We start from the raw sequence: 20,488 nt of genomic DNA, 5'->3' as shown, positions 1-20,488 counted from the left end.
GTGTGAATATTCTTGGGAATATTCTTTAGTGGTGAACATGCTGGTGTTGGGTTGTTCTTGCTCAATGATTTGAATGTTTTTTCCAACCTTAATAAATCTATGATGTGGCTTTTTTAACAATAAATAACGGGTCCAGGTGTTACCACACCAGGTCACCAAGCCTGGGGAATGTGTGGTGTGCAGGAGATGCTCCTCCACCAGTCTTCCCTGCCCTCAAAATCATGTCAACGATGGAGCTGAGCTAATCCTTGTGTTTTTATTGCAAGACCAGCTCAGTAAAAATCAAGTTTTCTACTCACAATTAGCCAACACTCCTTAAGAGCAAAAAACATACACGAGACTCTTCCCTTTGGATGAATATTTCCATTTATTCCAACTGGAAAAAAACATTTTTTTAAATATATTTAAGTATCATTTCTTTTTTTTTCTTTTTAAAGGAATAATAATTATCACATTGTCCTTTACAAACAACAAAAAAATTCCTAGCAATAGTCTGTGGTATGGAGACATCCATCTTCCAGATTTTTCTGCATCTGCTGCTTTGAGTAGGCATGGGGGTGTCCCTGTGTGTGCCCAGGGCTGCCAGTGCCATCCCTGCAGTGGGATCCACATTCCCAGGGTGCAGGGAGGGGCTGGCCTCAAGGTGCAGGGACACCCTGAGTTGCCAGCAGCACATGGGGCGAGGGCAATGCAGCTCCCAGTCCTCCTGTGGCTCAAAGCCCAGCCTGAACTTAACCCCCACAGGTGCTTTGGGTGCCAAGAGCCCCTTTTGCAAACGTGCTCCTTTCTGGGAAGCACTGGGACAACGTGGCCTTGGCTCACAGCTGGGACACGCTGGGATGGCAGAACCCCAATGGATTAAAGCACACAGAGAACAAACTCACATCCACCAGAATACAACACAGCCGAGCCCTATGCAGGGGCCCTCTGCCATGGCAAGGGGCTGTCCCCTCCAGGGGACAAACCCTGGCCACAAACAGCCCCAGAGGGGCGAGGGCATCTTGCCGGGCAGGAGGGGCCCATGGGGAGCAGTTTGCAGGTGTTCTCTTACATCTTAGGCAGGAGGCAATACTGAGACTTCCACTTGGTAATGAACAGCAGTTAACATAACCCAGGAGACTAGAGCACCATAAGACAAGTCTATATTCAAAACAACGTCATGCTGACATCACACAATTGCACCATTTACACTTTATTTACTCCAAATAATAGTTCAATGTTTAGTAACTTCAGCGTTCTCTACAGAGGTGTGAAATTCCTTCTCCAGCTTTGGTAATTTACAATGTTGCAGACATTTGGTAGTTCTGGTCTTTTCTATTTAATAATAATAATAATTATAATTATAATTAAAGAAAAGGTCCCTTTTGCAGCTGTCAGGGGTTCCTGTATCTGACTGAAGGAGAAGCCTGCAAGTCACAGGCTTCAAAATGCCACTGAGGCTTGTCAAGATTTAATGAGTCAAAAAACATTCTGTTTATTGACCAGGATCAAAACAAATGAACAGAAAAAAAGGGTTAAAACAAAAAAAACCCTCAAAACCAATGAAAACTCAGACTCTCACTGATAAACTTAAGGAATTTGATGATGAAATGGAAAGGGGGATGCAAAGTACTGTTTGGTTAGCTCTGACTGAAAACAATTCTGAACGTGCATGCATTTTCCCAGTGACTCCTAAGATATAGAAATTCCTCTGATATTACAAAATACAAAAATATTTTCTCCAAACTCTCATTTACATCGCATTTACAACAATCATGGAAATAACTTAGGCTCCCACACTGTCCAAGAGACAAATCACCTACCAACATGGGTAATGGAAAACAAAAATGTGGTGGAAAGCAAAAGCTACCAGCAAAAACTGATGCTGAGAGTCAACAGTGGCAACCAAAACGTGCGGACAAACAGAGCTCAAGGGGGTGGCAGTATCTGGGAGAAGGAAGAGAAACTACTGGGTAAATATTACAGGCTAAAGTGAACTTTTAAAATTTTTATCTCCAAAGTAAGATGTGCAAAATATATTCACTGTGCCCAGGATTATGACTATTTATAGAAGCCGGTCTACAACCTTCTTCCAAATCCCTATTCTTCGGGCCTTTCTTTTGTTACAAATAAAAGCACTTACATGATCTAAAACAGTGCAAGATCGTGAGTTAATTTACATTCTCCCAAGGTGCCTGGCAAGGATGCCATTAGGATATGATACAGTTCTTGCTCTTCTGTCTTTTCCGGCTGTGCAACTGTCCCCTGGCCCCCACGGTGGAGGACTTGGGCATGCTGTACGAGCCGTACTTGTGCAGCAGCTCCTCGCTGGTCACGTACCGGAGGCGGGCAGGCTGCGGAATGGGCTCCCCGAGGAAATAGCCCTCGTTGTCAGACTCCGAGGAGGAGGAGCAGGTGGAGCACCAGTCGTATTCGGCAAAGTAGGGCCCCCATCTCTCACCCAAGTGGTTCTGCAAGGCAAGATCCGACACCGTCCGTGGACAGTGGCCGTAGACATCCCTGCAGGGACCCTGCTCCATGGTCTCCCTGCAGCTCCTCTGGTGCATGAAGGGGTCGTAGTCGTCCCTGGCTCGGAGCGAGGGTCTCTCCTTCAGGCGGTAGCACTGCTCGCTGGCCAGGTGCAGGGCGTTGTCCGAGCGGGAGCGCCGGGAGCGCCGGGGCCGGTGCGGGCGGTAGTGCCGCTCCTCGTCCCGCAGCACGGTTCTGCGGCGTGTGCGCTCGCTCATGGGGGTGTGCCTCGGGATCTCCTGCGCCCCCAGCTTGCCCCCGGGCACCCCGCTGCCGTAGTCGAAGCTCTGGTGCATCCGCCCGTGCGATGGCCGCTCTTGGTAGCCCAGGGGGCTGGCGAGGTCGTGCAGGGTGGGCTCCATGTCCTGGTACTGCTGCGCCGACAGCAGGCTGCGCACCGACTCGGCGCTGCGGAACTGCATGGAGGAGTTCAGGGTGCCCATGTTGCTCATCTTCTCGGAGACATTCATGCCCGAGTCTTTGCTCAGGTCAGGCATGGAGAACCTGGAGAGGTGCTCCTGGCGCTTGGCTCCACCGTCTGCTGAGAGGCCTTTGCAGGAAAAGGGCAAAGGGAAAAAAAAAGGAGTTAAGAAAGAGAATTTTCTGTCAGCGGAGATGCAGGGTGGAGGCTGGCTTTGGCCCAAAACTTTTGCTTTAAAAAGTAACTCAGTGGTATCGATCCTGTCCTGAAGAGCCCTTTTTAAGAGGAGGATTTTTATTTTTCTTTAAAGAGCAGGCAGTTCTTCCTTTGGGGAAATCACACCAATTTAAGGTGTTTTGAGTTGGACTCCAAGCTGCTTTTCACGACTTCCTTTCCCATATGTCTACACTGTCTGCGACTTGATAGGAATAACCAACGATGCCAGGGAGAAATCATGCGTCAGAGGTAACCTCAGGCCTCCCGCATGCCGAGCTAACTAGGGTGCCATGATCCAGCACTCACACCTTCTGCAATGACAGCACATTTTGGAGGACTAAACAATGTCAGTGGCAGATGAAAACGGGGCTGCTGACTTAATTCAGGGTTGTCACTATGCGGCACCTCACAGGTCCCCTGAACGACACCCGAGGAGAGACCAAAGTTACAGTTGGGTTTCCCAGGAAGCAAGGAAATACCCAAGCACCAGAGGGTCTGCTGGAGCTCCCAGTGAGCAGCAGGACAGTGGGAGGGTAAGACTATTCCTGCAGATATCCAGGGAGATGTGCAATGGCAGGAGCCAGAAATGTGAGCTCCACCTTGATGGGCTGCCCTGCTTGGGAAGGTGACCCGTTAGATCTCTCCAATGTGTCAACGAGCCTTGAGCTCCTGCAAGGTGCTTTCCTTCAGCCCAGGAAGCCTTCACCTGGCAGCAGGGAAGAAGTGGGGTGTCTGCTCAGCACCTGCCTGTCAACAAGAAACTCAACCCCACGGTGCCCTATTCCTTGGCTTGTTTTATGGGCGTTCCTAACTATTTTCTGACTATCTCCCCGTTGGCTTGACAACTGGCAGCAGTCAGTGGTTGCATTGCAAGCTCAGGACAAGATGTTTCGCAAGTTATTTCAAAGGAAATTCGTTCCATCCCAAACCAAATGCGGAATGTTTGCTTTGGCACCCTTCTCCCCATCCCTCTCCGACAACATTCCGGTGCAGACCCAATGCACAGAACTGTGCACCGTCAGCAGAATTTCCAACATGACGCACAGCCTTTATGCAATTGCCAACAATTTATGACTTTGTAAATTAATTATAAAAAATAACAACCCAGCCCACAATTCAAGAATAAAGCCCTTTTTCCCTTAACAAAAGCTGCTTGCATTTCATCAAGAGCTCAGCTCCTTTTGCATTGGCTGCTGCTGCTAAACCGGAGCAAGAACAAGGGTTGCTGTCACTAACCCCACTCATGAGCTGCTTAAGGGTTTCCTTGGGCTCAGCCTTGAAAAGATCAACAGATCCTACAAAGCTGTGCGAAGTTTTCCAAACCCTGCTCTCAGTGGTATCAGGGAGGGCTTTACCTACTACTGGCCCTCACATGGTTTGGTGTTGCTCCCTGAGTCCCAGCTTCTTTGCTTTTCTGCTGTTAATGGAGATCTTTTCGAAATTCATTATTACAGAGGAAGGTAGAGTGAAGGTGAAGAGGGAGAGGCTGGGTTAAAAGAAAGAAAAGCCATGGATTTTTTTGAAAAGGACACACTTTTCAAGTCAACTTCATGCTTTCTTTCGTCCTCCCTAAGTCACACTGACTTTGAGTGAGCAAGCCCAACCCCACCCACTGCCTTTTGGAAAAAGCCCTGGATGGGCTTCCTGTCCCCTTTGAAGACCTGCCCACTGACACTCCACATTCCCATTATGTTTCACAGCCTGTGAACCCAGTGAAGGCATCTGTCACATCAGGCACTGCTCCCCATGTCCCTCCTGTGCCACTGTGGAAGAGCTCAGCAGCCCCTGGGGAGGGAAAAACAACTTGGTAACGTGCACAAAGACTTCCTGAAAAGCCAGAGCAACAGCAGGACTGCCAGCAGAGCTGATCACAATGAGAATCATGGCTGTTGACAGCCCAATGTGGCCTTAATCACATCTGTCAGACAATAGCTGACACCAAGGAAAATGAGCCCTCGGTGACATTTATGCAGCACTTCATTAAGGGAGCCGGTGCAGCTCTGCAATAAGAACGAGCAACAGCAGTGCTGTGCAGAAATACAGCTCCAACACCACAGGATGCTCCTGTGGCATCAACAGATTCATTTTAGCAGCATCATTAAAAAGGGGCTGACCTTGCTTCACTCACAGGGGTGTGGCATGAGCTGGTGCTTTGCTCCCAGCTCCAGCCATATCAGATGGTACCCGTGGGTCTCAGAGGCCCCTCACAGCCATCTCCCTCCTGTGGTCCTGCATCCAGCAAGAATAAAACTAGTGTCTGGACACAGGCTTGGGAGACATGGCAAGAGTGAAGCAGTATTTTTGAATTAAACAAGACATTATCTGCATCCTTCACATCACAGGCAGGAATGATGTGGCCAAGATCAAGCAGGATGGCCAGGACAGAAACCTGTTCTTGTGTACAGTAAAGCAAGCTGTGATAAGTGAGGTGCTCCAGCTTGGGAAGGGCAGAGCCAGAGCTTCATTGGTTTAGTTTGTGCAGGACAGGGGTCTCCAGTCTCTCAAACACCTCCAGCAGACAACCATGAGTGCTTTAGTCTCTTTTCCTTAGAAGGCAGCACAGGGCAGTAAGTTCAGACAAGGATCCCGTGACCATGTGAATGGCTCATGCTCAGAGTGCAAGGTTTAATCAGTCATGGGGATGTTCCTGGCTGATCATTCAGACAGCTTGATTATAATTAAGCACAAACATTCTGAGATCTTGATTCGCTGGGAAAATGCTGATTGTAAGAGGAATCCAGCACTTAACATGTCCATCACATTTGCCAGCACAAAGAACTTGGGGTGTGATGGAGCCCGTGCTCGGGAGGCTCTGATGCAAAGCCAGTTCAACATTCAGTGGCTTCATCTCTCCATATGACAGCATGGCAAAGGCTCCATGCTGAGGGCAAAATATGTCTTCCCAGGTAGACTGGGTAGGCTGCACAGGCACAAGCCTTTTTATTGGGAGCCACACTTGGAAGTGACCCAGCAAGCCATGCAGCTGTGAGAGTGAAACTTTATTTTATCTGCCCATGGTGACAGCGAAGGATTTATTCCACTTGCTCAGAAGCAAAGCTGTGCTTTTCCAGCTGAAGGCACAAAGAGCTCTGCACGGCTCTTATAGTGCCCACAGCAGTTTCCAAGTCCAGGATGCAATCCACAATCCTTTCAGAACACAAAGGTGTCTCCAGGCTGAATTTTACATTTATGCCAAGGCATCATGAGCAGGGCTAGGCCCAGATTAGTTTTTCTAAGGTCTCAAAATGTCCCTGTCTGTGGCTCTCTGTGGAGCCACAAGACCACAGGAGGCATAGTGGAAACAAGCCAGAAGTGCTCCAGTCTGACCGCAGCGAGATCAGGGGATAGCAATAACCATTTGTCTAAAAAAATTTCATCTAGAAAAAATAACCTGGGAATAAAGTTTGAAAGAGCAGAGGTTGTTTAGTCTAGAGGAGAGAAAGCTGAAGGGGATATAGTAACAACCTTCAAAGGCAGAAAAAAATGCTTGCAAAGAGGAGGGAACACATTATTCTCCAGGTCTGCTGACTCCTGCAACTAAAATTTCGGATTGGAGAAGAAGAAAACTCTTTCTGTGTAATCACAGCAGAAGGTGACTGGGGCAGGCTCTGGCACTAGAGGGATTCCCTGGCACCCAAAGGCAGTGAGTGCCCAGGCATATGCAGGGTGTCTCCAGATTCCTGGTCCCACACTGCCCTGGGTGGGGTGAAGGTGGCACCAACCCTTGTCTCCTGAGGTCATTTACCATTCCAGAGCCACACCCATCCATGAGGCCACATCTTCTTGAGTTACCAGTATTTATGTGCAGCTCTTGCAGTTCCCACTTAATGAAGTGTTTCATCTGGGAATACAGCTAATAACCCAAGAGAGCTGCAGTCTGGAAGAGCACACGAGGTGAGACCTCACCATGCAGCCCTGACTTTCTCCTAATGAAGAAATGTGAGAATCTGTTTCCCAAGGCTATCCAACAGAGCAGGAACCCTGCTCTGGCCCATGGTGTGAGATGGTTGTTATCACATTACCAAGACCATTCCAAAGGTGCAAACCCAGGTATAACATGCTGACCCCACCAAAATTTACTTCTGCATGATGCTCTGAGACACTGAGCACAGCACTGTTGGCTGCCCCAGAGGCTCATGCACTGGAAGAGATGTCACTGCTGCCTCCAGCACGGTGCTTTGGCTGGTGGCCTTCCTGGAGCCAGACTGGTGCCAGCACTGCAGCACACGTAGACACAGCAGGTTTTTCTGCTGCTGCTCTCCACTGCATGGGGCTGCCAGGCTCAATATTTCACCCCGGAGCCATGGAAACACACGCTTTTCCAATGAGCACAAAGGAAAGCTGCAGCTCGGCTGTGGGTGCTCGACTGGAGCTAGCTGCAGCACCAAGAAAATCAAGCAGGTTTCTGGTTAACATTCAGGTTCACTAAGGACACCCTATATAATCCTCTCTGAAGTCCATCCCCACCCCCTCCTGAGTGCCATGTTTATCCCATAAACACTGCCAAGGGAAATAACACCCAAATAAGCAGAGCAACAGCACAAAGATACCCCTGGTGAACATCGTCTCTACAACCTTGCCACAACAAAGCCCTCAGAGGTGCTCCAGTCCCACTGTGTGCTTGGCTAAATGGGGGCTGCAAGTTGCATTATGAATTATTAAAGCACTTGGCAAATGACAGCAGAGAGGCCACAGAGAGAGACTGGGCTGGGTGTGAGGCTGGGAATGGAGCCCCCCATGAGGGGAAGCAGCTCCCAGCCTCCATTAAATCAAACTCCCCGTGAAGCTGTGCTAACACAGGGTGAGCCAGCATCCCACTGCAGAAGAGCACCAGCCAGGGAATGCAAAATATCCTGACATAGGATATTGCAAATGAAAAGGGCTGTGCTTCTTGCCTTAACATTTATCACAGCAGACACACACATCTGTGCATCACAGCTCTCACCACAGAGCCCCACAGAGGTGCCTGCCAGCACCAAAGCCCGACAGCCAGTGTTTAAATGCAGCTATAGATGCACAGGAGGGTACAGCACAGCATCCCTTGTGTGCAGCCCCCTGTGCCAGAGCCTTCTCTCTCACACAGTGTCAGGCATCCTCACCACCCCTCGAACAGGGTTTATTTCAAGGTCAGTCTGTAGAACTAGAAAGAAATGTAAGAAGAAACAGCCTGCACAGAGCTTTGTTTATAGCTCAGCCCTGTCTCACTTCTGAGCGACCTCGGGGCATGAAGAAATAAAGCAGAGCCTTTATGTAACTGGAAATCATGGAAAATAAACAATTTGGGGGAAGACAGAGCCCCAGCCAAGTGGGTCACAGTCCCAACCGGACTCCCATGGTGTGTCCCCATGTGTGACCCATGGATGTCACTGGGTATTTCCCACCCAATCAGTCCTTTCCAGATTGGTGGAAGAAGTCCCTATGTGGGTGCTGCTTGGAAAAAGGCTGGATTTTAATCTAGAAACCCCCCTACAGCTCCTTTATCAGCACTCCCATCTCCTGCATCCTCCCCAGCTGACGGCCAACAAACCATGTTGGGGATGATGCTTCCCCCAGTTACATCTCCCAGAAGTCCATTTTGGTTCTCCCTCTGGTTTGCATTACCCCACCTGCTCTGCAAGTCCCTGTGTGACACTGAAGGGGTGAAGTCATGCAAGAGGATGGCCCCCGCAGCAGGCACTCCAAACCTCCCACTGTTGAGTGGCAAAAGGCAAGTGAGGGGGAGAAAAAATGTTCCTGACAGTTTTACACTGGTTTGGCATTGGCCCTTTGGGGTAGAAAACCTTTATCTTCACATTGGTTTTGAAATTATCTGCCCCGGATTAGGAAATGTTACACCTGTGCCTCAAAACTGCAAGAATTCCCCCCAGGGATCTGATCTTCCAACTTGGAAGCAGTTTTGTACTGGCTGTTGCTGGGAGAAAGAGAGTGATAAGAACATGGCAGAGAGCTGGGAGCCTCCTATTTTCATAGAAAAACTCAGGAACAGCCAATGTGTCACGTTTTGGATTGCATAACTCAGCTGGAGCACGTGGGGCAGCCGCCCTTCTCCAGCCCAGGGCAGGGAGGAGCACACAGGGAGGGAGACCAGCATTCAGACCCCTCATTGCCATCCCCGAGGGTGTTCAGGAGCTGCTCCCAAGCCCCCAGAGCAGGAGAGGCTGGGTTAATTAATGTGTCTCCAGAAAATACAGCCCTGGCCCTTAGCCGGAGCTTGTTCTTACCCTCACCTGCCCTGTAGCTTTTAGCTCCTCTGCAGGCAGAGGAAGAAAAGGGACTGGAGACAGATGATGCTGTCAGGTCACTCTGCAGCTCAGACGTGCAGGGATCAGCCCTGTTCTCTCTGCTTTCTGGTTATATCACAGTTGCTGTCTAGTCCTGGAAAAACAAACTATTTGGGCTTTTGGGAATCACACAACACAAATGACAGGACCAGTGTGTGCCATAGTAGTGAAATCACATTCCACCCTGTAACAGCACCAGTTTAACATACCTTTAAACTGGATTTATGCCTGTGACAGATGTTCCCCTCACCCAAACTAATTTTCTCAAGGAATCCTTAAAATCTGTTTCTCCTTTTGCATACAGCAGTGCCATTCAATGTGACTTCTACCTCCAAAAGGCTCCTTCTCTCTGCAAGCAGCACACAAAGAGACTGTTCCCAGAGAACAACATTTAGCCTGCAGGTACTTTCTTAAGTGAGCTATTTGACCAGCTGTCATTTTGTGGAAAGAACTGCTTGGAATCAGCAGAGATCAGCTCTTGATTTCCAATTCCACTGTCACGCACATGCAGCGACTGCAAAACCTTTCTGGAGGGAAACACAAACACAGGGAGCAGGGCTGATGGGCCAAGTATCTTTTGGGAAGTGATTAACCTCTGGTAGGATCAGGCTTCTCATCACGAGCAAACCTTCCTGGACAAATTCCATCTTAGCATTGTCCCAACTGCTTAATGCAGGGAGCTACAAGGCAAACATTGCTATAGGATCCACTGGCTTTTGTTCTTGTTACTGCCATTAAAAAAAATTCAACAACCCAAAACCCCCAACAGCAGACAAAGGAAGCACAATATAGAAGATAATATAAAAGAAAATCAGCAAAAATGAGCTCTCTCTTAGAAAACAGGCTAAGAAATACTGTTTCCTTTTTGCTTCTCCATCTAATGGCCATGTAGTGCAGGAGGATAGTGTCTCTAAGAAGCCATAGCAAACTGGAGTCTATTGTAGCCTTCAGCTGATGGCAGGATAGGGATTTTCAAATAGACTGGAGTCTGTTGTGGCCTTCAGCTGATGGCAGAATAGGGATTTTTCAAATAGAAACAGGGAAGGGAAGGAGAGATGCCCTCCACCAGCAAGAGATACTGCCCTTTGCCATGGGATGTGCTTAAATCTCATCAGCATTTGTGGCAATTACACAAGCACAATCAGAGGATAGCAGAGACACTCCTACCTAATTCAAACCCCGACACAGAGCACAAGCAGGGTCACAGCCACCTCTGCCACTCTGCTGGTGCCCTACAGCCCAGGGTGACAGCAGAGCACAGCCCAGCACTGTAAGAGCATGTGCCCAGGATTAACACGGTGCCTCACCTCTTTACTAACCCATGAAGAATTGGCTTTAAAGCGATTAAACAGAGCCTTTTGCTAAGGTAGAAACCTGGGGTCTTGCAGGAGATTGGGGTCACGTAGATCTTGACCCACACAATGGCTGACCCCAAAATATTACAGGGAACAACATCTGCTCACGGCAGGCAGCCTTCCGGCCAAAGGACAGGGATTACTGCTGCACAGCCCTGAGTCATCTGCATTACTGACTGTCTCTGGCTAATTAGCAGTTAAGTCGTAATAGAAACATCACAGCAAAATCCGCTGCCAGGGAGGTACCAGCTTTTAACATGTGCTCTCCAGGTCAGGGACTGTTTGCCCTTCAGCTCCCCATAAAAAACAGACTGTTTTCAGTGATGCCTTAAAACCTTACATGGATGCAGTGTTAATTATTTCACTTTGTAAGGTGGAGCAACTGTGCAGCATTGGTAGCTCAAAGGGACTTTGTGTGTGGATGCCTGGGAGCTTCTAGCAAAGCACAACTGGAGAATGCAGGGTGGAGGACATGGGGTGAGCCAGATCCCCAGGCTGTGGCTGGGGGGGAGCTCTGTGGAGAGCTTGATCAGCCACAGCAGGGAGTGCAGGGATGGGAAAAGCCAGGCAGCAGGGTGCTGTGCCCTGACATCACCTGGCAAAAAACCTGCTCTCTCGCAGACCTCATCCAGGTCACCAAATCTCCCTGTCCTCAAAACACTGCCAATTAAATGGCATGATAATTGTGTCCTCCATAATTGCAGACATGGCCCTGGGAGAGCTGCCTGTTGCTGCTGCAGTGACCCCAGCACAGCTGAGCCAGCTCCCAGAGCAAAGGAAATTATTAGGACCTTACACATTAATAAAAATATTATCACCTCACTCCACAGAGGAAAGTTGAACACTTACTGCAAGCCCCATCATGCTGAGCATCTGCTCCAGAAAGCAGGAAAGCAGCAAGCCAGTAAGACAGTCACTGACCCTGAGGAAACTCAGACTCTGGCTCTGTATGGTGGATGGATGCCTTTGGGAGGTCTCCCTCCCTGCATTTTAAAAAGAGGTTTCTAAAATGACAGGCAGAATGATTTTCACTTGATATGAAGGCCTTGCCATATTTTCTGTGTCTTGACCTATATCCCCAATAATATGTTACACTTCAGCTCCAAAACATGCAACAACCTCTCCACTGCTCAAGGATTGCTCATCCAAGCTTGGTGTTGCTCAAGACTCTTTGTACTGATGGGGTTTACACAACACAAGTTTCCAGGAACACAAGAGGCTTTGGAAATGTGGAGCTTTGCTTAGGGAAATCCTGTTTTAGAGAGCAATTCCCAATTCCCTCGCCATTTCACATCTATTTTTCCTCTGTGTGTATGTGAGACTGTTCAAGTAAAACCCTTCTCATCTCATTAGCTTCTCCTCTACCCCCCGTTTTTCCACTTGCTGGATAGGAGATCCTGGCTGAAACAGAGATCATTTCACATCTTGGCACGGGGCTGGCAGCTTCCCTAAACAAACACACCAAACCCCGGGTGCGGGTGAGGAGGCACGGGCGTAGCAGAGCAAACCTGTCCATCCAGGCAGGGCAGAGCCCAGAACTGAGATTCAGGGGGGCTCAGCTCTCTGTGGGCTTGGCAGTCCCCACCACCCATTGCCAGTATCCTGTGGGGGATCCTCAGGACCAGGCACAAACACCCCACGGGCCGTTCCCTGCCAGAAGAAAGGCTCCACTTTGCAGGGGTTCAGACACAGGACCTGCCCAAACCCAAGAAATGATTGGCTGGAACCGAGAAAAACCAGGGGAGCCACTAAGAAAAAGCAAGGCAGTTTCCCTGGTGAGCAAACCAGGCTCAGTATTCCCTTTTCTGAGCAGTTTTGCACTGAGGGACGTGGGAGATGTGGTGGGTGAGTGAAGCAGAGCAGGCTGCAGGAAGGACAGAGCCTGCCCAGCACCAGCTGCAGACCAGAGCCGCACACAGACACGTCCGTGCACACACACACACCCATCCCTGCAGCCACGAGTGAAACCCAAACATGTTTGGGGTGAGAGGACTGAGAAATATGACCCTGGGATGTGCTCGTGAGAAACAAGCCCAGCCTGATGGGACAAGCATCTTGCCTGGCTTTTCCCTGCAGTTTCTACCAATGGGTTGGGGAAGAAGAATTAAAGAGCTCTGCATAGAGGGGGAGGAATTTCTTTTAACTAGTCACGTGCTTGAGAACTGCATAACATTCAAAAAGGGTTAACTAGGCCTATTTCAAAGCATTCAAAAATATTTTTAGCCTGCAAGGGCAGGTGACAGCAGTCCTTCAAGTGCTGAAGACTGGAATCTGTCTCTGTGTTAGCACTTGGCCTTGGTTTTCCCCCTCTCTTCACAAAAGGGAGGATTAAAGAGCTTGAAAACATTTGTTTTGAGCTGCACAGAAAGGCCAGCCATCTATAAAGTTCTGCATTTGGTAAACAAGCAAGCACATGGAAAGGAACTGTCAGGCTTGTTGGGACCAGGCAGACTAGGCTGTGTCACTGAGCAGTGGTCCCCAAGCTGTTGGTCACCCTCATATTGGGAAGACACTGGAATGCAAGGGACTCAACTGCAAGGAGGGCGTGCCAGGGTGGTCTCAGGGTGGCAGGAGTAGGGGTGACATACCTGTAGCATTGGAGAGTGCCAGGGACTCCATGGAGCCCCGGGGAGTCTGCTCAGTGGGCGTCAGGTCCTCTGTGAACTTGAGGGCATTGATGGGGTGACGGGTGCGGCACTGCGATGTTGGCATCCCACCCTCCTCTTCCTCTTCGTACTTGGGGACTTTGACACTTCCTCTGGTCTCTGGGAAGCTCTGGTTGGACATGTCACTGTAGCTCTCCTGCGAGCGGAGCCTCCCTGAGTAGTAGTCCTCTCTGCAGTCCTGGATGAAGCTGCCACCATGGGTCTTCATGGCCAGCGAGGAGCTCCTCTTTGGGTTGCTGAAGTGTTTGGCCCATAAATCCGACTGCGAGCCCGGGACCTGGGTGGGGTTATAGGAGGTTCTTATGTTGCACTGGCTGAGAAGCTGCAAGGGGGTTTGAGACTGGCTTTGCTCCATTTTGCCCCCATAGTGATAGAGCTCATCCCGGCTCCTCCACAAGTGGTCCCTGTTGAGGCTGGGTGTCTGGCTGGCCAGGCTCAGCAGGTCCATCTGCAGGGACAGCGGGTCCACATCTGTGGAGAGGCGGTTGGAGGTGACCTGCAGCTGGTTGCAGGGGCTGCGTGCCCCCTCCTCGCCCTTGCCCTTGTTCTTGCCGATCTTGGCGCTGCGGCGCGATTCCTTGGCTCGCGCGCTCTGGAAAGCCGAGTCGGAGGAGTCGGAGCCATTGGGGTCATCACCGATGCTGCAGGCCCTGGAGCAGAAGATCTGCCCCTGTTTGGGCAGGAAGGGCCGTCCCAGCAGTGACTTCTTGCACTGGGCACAGCAGAAGCAGGTCTCGGTGGCGTGCCAGTGCTGGCCGTCGTACGTCATCTGGCCCTGGTCGATACCTTGAGGGAGAAGGTGCACAGTGTCAGAGTCATCAACACTGCACTTAACACCTGCATCAAGGTCAGGCTGGACGGGCTTTGGAGCAATCTGGTCTAATGGAAAGTGTCCCTGCTGGTGGTGGGAGGTTGGAATGAGATGACCTTTTAAGGTCCCTTCCAACCCGAACTATCCTATGACTCTGTGATCCCCTATGAGTGATATGCACTCAGCCTCGCTCTTGAAAGCCCTTTATCAGGGCTTCTCTGATGCATGAAGTTAATCCCATTTTTAATTCTTCCCAATTCTAATTCCAGGCCTTTGCTTGGGAGTTACTCAGTGCTGTGAAAGGCAGCAGAACCATGCCTCAGGCTATTTTGTATTAAATGAGGATATTTCCGATCATAAAGCAAAAGAATGCAAGAAGTTCCCCATAAAGTCCTTGAAGTAAAAGCAATATGCTGTTTATTAAAAAAAAAAGCCTCCAACTAAACCGTAATGAGGAATTTGTGCTGACTTGGTTAAGTATGTAACAGAGCAGATGACATCCTGGTCCCTTGCTGCTACTGTGGTCCTATCCTAACTTTACTTTAGCTTCTGAGGCCTCTTATCCAAAAGAGAATGGAAAGAGCTGGCCCCAGGGGTCGAGCACACACCCTTGTCTTGCACCCAGCCACATTTCCTGGGCTGCTTCACCAGGCCCCTCTTGGGCTCAGTAAAGGAATTGACACAGACAGTCTGTCTCCCTCCAGCCAAACCCCAGTGAGCAACATCTGCACAGTGCTCTCAGTCAGAGCCGTGAGCAAAGCTCCTGAGGTTTCAATTATAATGTTTGCACACTTGTTTAAGCTGCTGCTCCTGGCCAAAGCCCTCGCTGCCCTTCTTCCCTGAGGAAGTGCCATGCACAAAGTGGGCTGGCTGGCACGGTGGGTGCTGCACCCACACGTGCACAGCACGTGCCTGCACACCTGCTGTGGGGCCAAGTGCTGCCAGGTAACTCATAAATGAACAGTATGTTAATGGCCTGTTTTATTCCAAGCAAAATTAGGTTTAGTATAATCGGTTTTTTCCTCCCCTTATAGTGAGCAAAATGCTTTTATACCGATGGGAGTGCTACACTTGTGGGCAAAAGAGAGACAAGACAGGGGAAGGGATTTTATTAGCTCCATTTTCACTGCTCAAAGCCATCTTGCAGAGAAAGGAGTGCAGCTTCTTTACTCCATCCTCACTTACCCAACCCAAGCCTTACAAGACATGCTTACCTCTGATTTTTGCAGCTCGTTGGCACAGTGCTCAGTTCACTACTATGGGAAACTTGCAGCAAAATGGTGGCAGTCCTTCCTTTGCTAGAAATGTGCAAATATGCACCAAACCAGACATTTTACCCTGAAAACCTGATGGTCAGCAGGCTCCAGCAGGCCAGCTGGAGTGAAGGACAGCAGATGGAGGAAGCACAAGAGAAGGGAACATGCAAGAAACATTATCAGCTGCTTCTTCACCTTTCTGCAGCTGAGCTTTTGGGAAGGATGTGCTGCAGGTCACAGTAGATGCATCCTCCAAGTGCTTCAATGAAACCCTGTGTTTCCCCTCCCTGTGCCATCTGGCTGCTGCACAGGAGCAAAATGTTTGGGTTTTTTTTCCTCTGCAGCATATGAAGTATTTGAACATGTGAGCTCACACCTCCATGGACAAAGGAAGGGCTGTCTATGTGCTCACTGTGCTCAGCCAAGTGGCAAAGGGGGTTGGGGAGACCAGCAAGGTGCTTCCCAGCCCGCCCAGCTTGGGAACATCTAGCCTCCTGACTGAAGTGCATTTAAATCACTGTTCTAGGAATATAAATTGACCCTGATGCATTATTTCTTTCTGTCTGAGAACATCTATCTGCAAGTTGATTGAAAAAGGCTCAAAAACAATAATGATGCCTAATGAACAAGCATCTTTTCTGACAGTAGCTTATCAAATCACGTGATCCTTTGGCAAGCTTGGATGGTAAAAATCTGAGTCAAAGAGTCAGGCTGTTTACAGGAAAATGAGATTTAAAGGGAAAAAAACATGCCAGAGAAATTTTACTACGCCAGAGAAAGCTTTCACTAGCTGCCACGGCTCCTGAGGTTGCCCTCTGATAATCCTCCCCTCTCTGACTACAAAAACGAATAAACAGTGGTTTAACCAAATCAATCACCTTGGTGGGATGGGAGAGAGGCACAAGCACATTTGGTTGCCCCAGCCGTGCCTCGTCCTGCCCGCAGCCCCACTGTGTCAAGGACTGACTGCAGCAGCTCCTGTCAGCAGGCAGCTGCCCTGGGGCTGTGCCCCTGCACGTACCGATGTGCTGGGCGCAGGTGTCGCAGTACTCGGCGTACAGGGACTCGAAGCAGCTGCAGCAGTAGGGCCTCCCGTCCTTCATGATGTAGCGCTGGCCCCCCAGAACCGTCTCGCACTCGAAGCAGCAGAAATGCTTCATGTGCCAGTGCCGCCCTTCGGCCTCGGTGCACTCGTCGGCAAAAATGATCTGGGGGAAGAAGCACAAGAGTGGGGCAGAGTTGGTTAGAAAAGGGGTGCAGACACCGACCTTTGTGTCTCCTGCACGGCAGCTGTGCCCCTTTGTTCATGCAACCTCCAAGTTTTACAGCTAACTCCACCAGTCCTGCATGGGAAAATCCCATAGTTTAGTTTGTGGCAGGGGCACCCATCATTTCTTAGGAAAATCCATTAAAATGCAAATTCTTCAGAAGCACTTAAGTGCCCAGACTACAAAGCGTTAAGGCAGAGCTGCAGTAATGTGCTCCTAAGCTCACCCATCAAACAGAGAGGTCGATCTGGGTAATAAACACACTTATATACAACCTATTGATCTGGTGGGCTTCTGATAAACCAGCAGCTGCTTACTGGAACACAGTCACCCATCTCTGAAATAGGGACCTGACCACAAAGGATGAGCAAAACACAAGGAAAAGGGGCACCTCTCTAGAGAGGAGGAAAGATGGAGCTACCTTGGCTCCTAGTCTTGATGCTACCCCAGATGGGTGCCTATAAAGATGATTACAGTCATTATACCAGTGAGGAAACTGAGGCTCAGAGTGCTGTTAAGGATGAGCTGGAGAAGCAGCCATCTAAAATGTCTTCAGCAGATGCTTTCTTGCTGTGTCTTCTTCTTAGCCCCACCCCATCTCAACTCCCAAAGCCAAGTCAAGGGAGCCAACAGCCCCAGATCTGCTCCCTGGTTCTCTATGCTGGCACAGGGTACACCGAAAGGTTTTTCCCTGCACACCCTCCTACCCCTGAATTACTGTTTCTCACAATTAGTACTTGATGTTTTAAGGGAAGAAAAGCATGCTGAAGAATGAGCTGAATGAAAGAATTAAATGAGAATTTGCAGGGATAAAAAGCACATTAAGAAAAATTACCAAGCCTAAGCCACAAAGAAATAGAGCCAGTTGAATGGTTAGGGGTTGTCTTTCACTGGTAACACTACAAATTTAATTGGACACATACATCAATGCTCTTTATATCTGAAGCACATATAGCCTTGGATATTTACTATTACATGCTTACAAGGATGGGACATGGTATTTTATAGTACATACAGTTTTCCACGCTATGGTTTTCATAACTTCAAAAACCAGAGCAATTTCCTTCACCAGCCTTTTAAACAGAGATTGACACTTGAGAAATGCTCAGAGGAGACTCTGTATGGTTTTCTATCTTAGTTTTGTATTCTATTTGTTCAGCTTCCTATAGCCTGTTAATCGCCTCTCTCAAAGCCTATTTCAGCTCGGTGTGTACTCAGACATGACCGACTTGTAAGAAACAAAGCACTCATTCCACCAGGGACTTCTGGAGAAATGGAGGAGAAGGGAGGATCACCACACCCAGCTGGGCTAAAATCACACAGCCAGGAGGCTGTGCTTCTACTGGAAACACGCATGGAAACCCCCCAGCTTTCTGTGTGTAGATGAGGTCCTAACTCATAACAGTCCTAGGCAGACTACAACTAAGAATACCTGAAACCTTAGGAAAAGTTTGCTCCAACCCTTGGCAAAGCCAAGCCATCAGTTTGGTGTGCATGCCTCCATGAAAAAGCCAGGGACGGAGGGGAAATGCCACCCAACCCTCCTGTGCCACCCCAGTGGGTGGCAGCACCTGTGGCAGATGCTGTCTCTTACCTCGTCGCATGCGGCGCAGCGGGGCTTGAGGCACTCGGCGTGGTGCCTGCCACAGTAGATCTTCCCATCCTGGTAGAAGTAGATCAGGTCGACCAGCAGCTCGTTGCAGACACTGCAGATGAAGCAGGGAGGGTGCCAGCAGACGCCGTGTCCTGCTCGTGAAGCGAAGACAGCCATGTCCCCTCCATTGATCTGCCCGCCGCACTGTCAGAAAAGCCAGGGATTAACGGAGGCGTGGGTGAGCCCACTGCCACCCATCACCAACAGGATGCTCTCACAACCACTGCCCTGCATAATGCCCAGAGCTGAACTGACAATTCCACGTGGAATATCCTGAAAGGGGCCCTGACAGACCCCAGCACTCGCACCTCGCAGGGTCACGGGCAGATGCGTGTTCCATGAGTGTCACTACACCATGGAATGGTGTGACTTGGAAAGGACCAAAAGATCAACTGGTTCTGATCCCCCTGCAATGGGCAAGGATGCCTTCCACTAGACCAGGTTCCTCAAAGTCTCATCCAATCTGGCCTGAACACTTCCAGGGACGGAGTATCCACAACTTCCCTAGACAACCTGTGCCAGTGCTTCAACACCCCCACAGGGAAGAATTTCTTTCTAGTATCTAATCTAAACATGCCCTCTTTTGATTTAAAGTCATTCCCTCTATCAATATATGCCCTTGTAAAATGTCCCTGTTCTGCTCTCAGGTAGCTTTTACGTACTGGAAAGGTTTTTAAGGCACCTCAGAACCTTCTCTTCTCCAGGGTGAACAGCCCCAACTCAGCCTGTCTTCACAGGAAACATGCTTCACTTAACTTGGGTGATGCAGGTACCAGTCCATCAGCCACTACCCACCTGCTCACAGATGGCTCCTGTCATAGTCACAGGGAATGGCCGAACATTGCCTCTCCCTAAATTCTCCCTCTTCCTCTGGTTGCTGAAGAGTTTGAGCTCCCTCTTCTCCTCCTCATCCAATGAGTTGCAATAACGGACCTAAAAAACACAAGTGATGCTCAGTGCCTGTGGTGTCCCTGGCTCGCTGCCCAGTGAGGCAAAGTTCCATGGGCCCTGCAAACCTCTGCCTTTGGCTGTGGGGAGGCTGGAGAAACAAAGGTACATGGGCTTCAGTTATCTGGGGTTTGGTCAGAATTTCAAGCGGTGGAGATAAGAAAAAAGGGCAGGAGGATTGCTGCTCTTTGGGTGCTCAATTTGTAGAAAAGTCTTAAAAGTTCTCAGAGGACCACCCAGACCAGCAATTGGACTGATGGTTTTCCTGCTTTCTCCATCGGCCTTCTGTGGCAGAGGTTTTCATAATATTCCACTGGCATTTCTAGAGCACAGACCCTTTTCTCTGCATGAATGACAGAGTTCCAGTGACTTATGAACGATTCTTCCAGCACAGGATCAAGCCTGCTCATTTGTAAAACCTCTGCACTGCAAGGTAATAAGGAAATAAGTAAAATAAAAGGATACAATGAATGATGCAATTTCCCTGAAGCTTATAAAACTCTGAGGTTTTCCTGGCAATTTCCATCCTGCAGGCTTAGGTCTTGGCTGATTGCATTTCAATGGGGAATACAACTGAAGAACCAGGGAGGTGAAATGTAGCACCAGTGCCCATTCCACCCTCTGTTACTTGGGAAAGCAGGCTCATGGAGCTGAGCAGGGTTATTCACATGAGCAACCAGCACACCCTGAATGTTCAAAGGAGCAAAACTGAGCATGAAGGGAAACTGGATGCATACTCTGCCAATTTGCAGAAAATACACGCAGACTTGCATGTCCAACTCGCAGGAAAACAGGCTGCAGTAGCAGCATTTGTGTGTATTTACTCATATGTTTTTTGGCTGTCAGAGGCTGTGGGTTTCCAGCAGCTGCCAGGGAAGCAGGCAGGCAGGGGCCCAAGGGTGTACGGGAAGAAGTCCCTTCTTTGTGCCTGGAGCTCGCCCCATGCTGACAGTGCTGTGCCCATGGCATCCAGCCACATGCAGGCAAACTTGTAAAAATCTGACTGAGATCAAACAAGTTACCTGCGTGCATTTCCCAGAGCGGCTTCTTCAGAAAGCAGCGTGAAAATAATTCTTTTTGTTTACAGAGGGAAATTTTGTGGGT

The 20,488-nt window shown here is 49.4% G+C and overlaps 1 protein-coding gene across 3 annotated transcripts in view; it reads right to left on the bottom strand.

Moving 5' to 3' along the window:
- Nucleotides 1-348: 348 nt before the first annotated feature.
- The window catches only part of PRICKLE2 (prickle planar cell polarity protein 2), a 101,926-nt gene continuing 81,786 nt past the window's right edge, over nucleotides 349-20,488 (bottom strand). For all 3 annotated transcript variants that reach the window (XM_014873113.2, XM_088171295.1, XM_014873105.2), the window contains exons 4-8: nucleotides 19,232-19,369; nucleotides 18,377-18,580; nucleotides 16,536-16,722; nucleotides 13,370-14,233; nucleotides 349-3,058 (exon numbers count right to left, since the gene is read on the bottom strand). In XM_014873113.2, coding sequence (XP_014728599.1) covers nucleotides 2,190-3,058; nucleotides 13,370-14,233; nucleotides 16,536-16,722; nucleotides 18,377-18,580; nucleotides 19,232-19,369 — 2,262 coding nt within the window. In that variant the 3' untranslated portion in view covers nucleotides 349-2,189. The remainder of the gene's footprint in view (nucleotides 3,059-13,369; nucleotides 14,234-16,535; nucleotides 16,723-18,376; nucleotides 18,581-19,231; nucleotides 19,370-20,488) is intronic.

Source organism: Sturnus vulgaris, chromosome 11, assembly GCF_052056855.1.
Source record: "Sturnus vulgaris isolate bStuVul1 chromosome 11, bStuVul1.hap1, whole genome shotgun sequence".
Classification (NCBI taxonomy): Eukaryota; Metazoa; Chordata; class Aves; order Passeriformes; family Sturnidae; genus Sturnus; species Sturnus vulgaris.
This window is presented reverse-complemented; position numbering and strand designations above follow the sequence as displayed.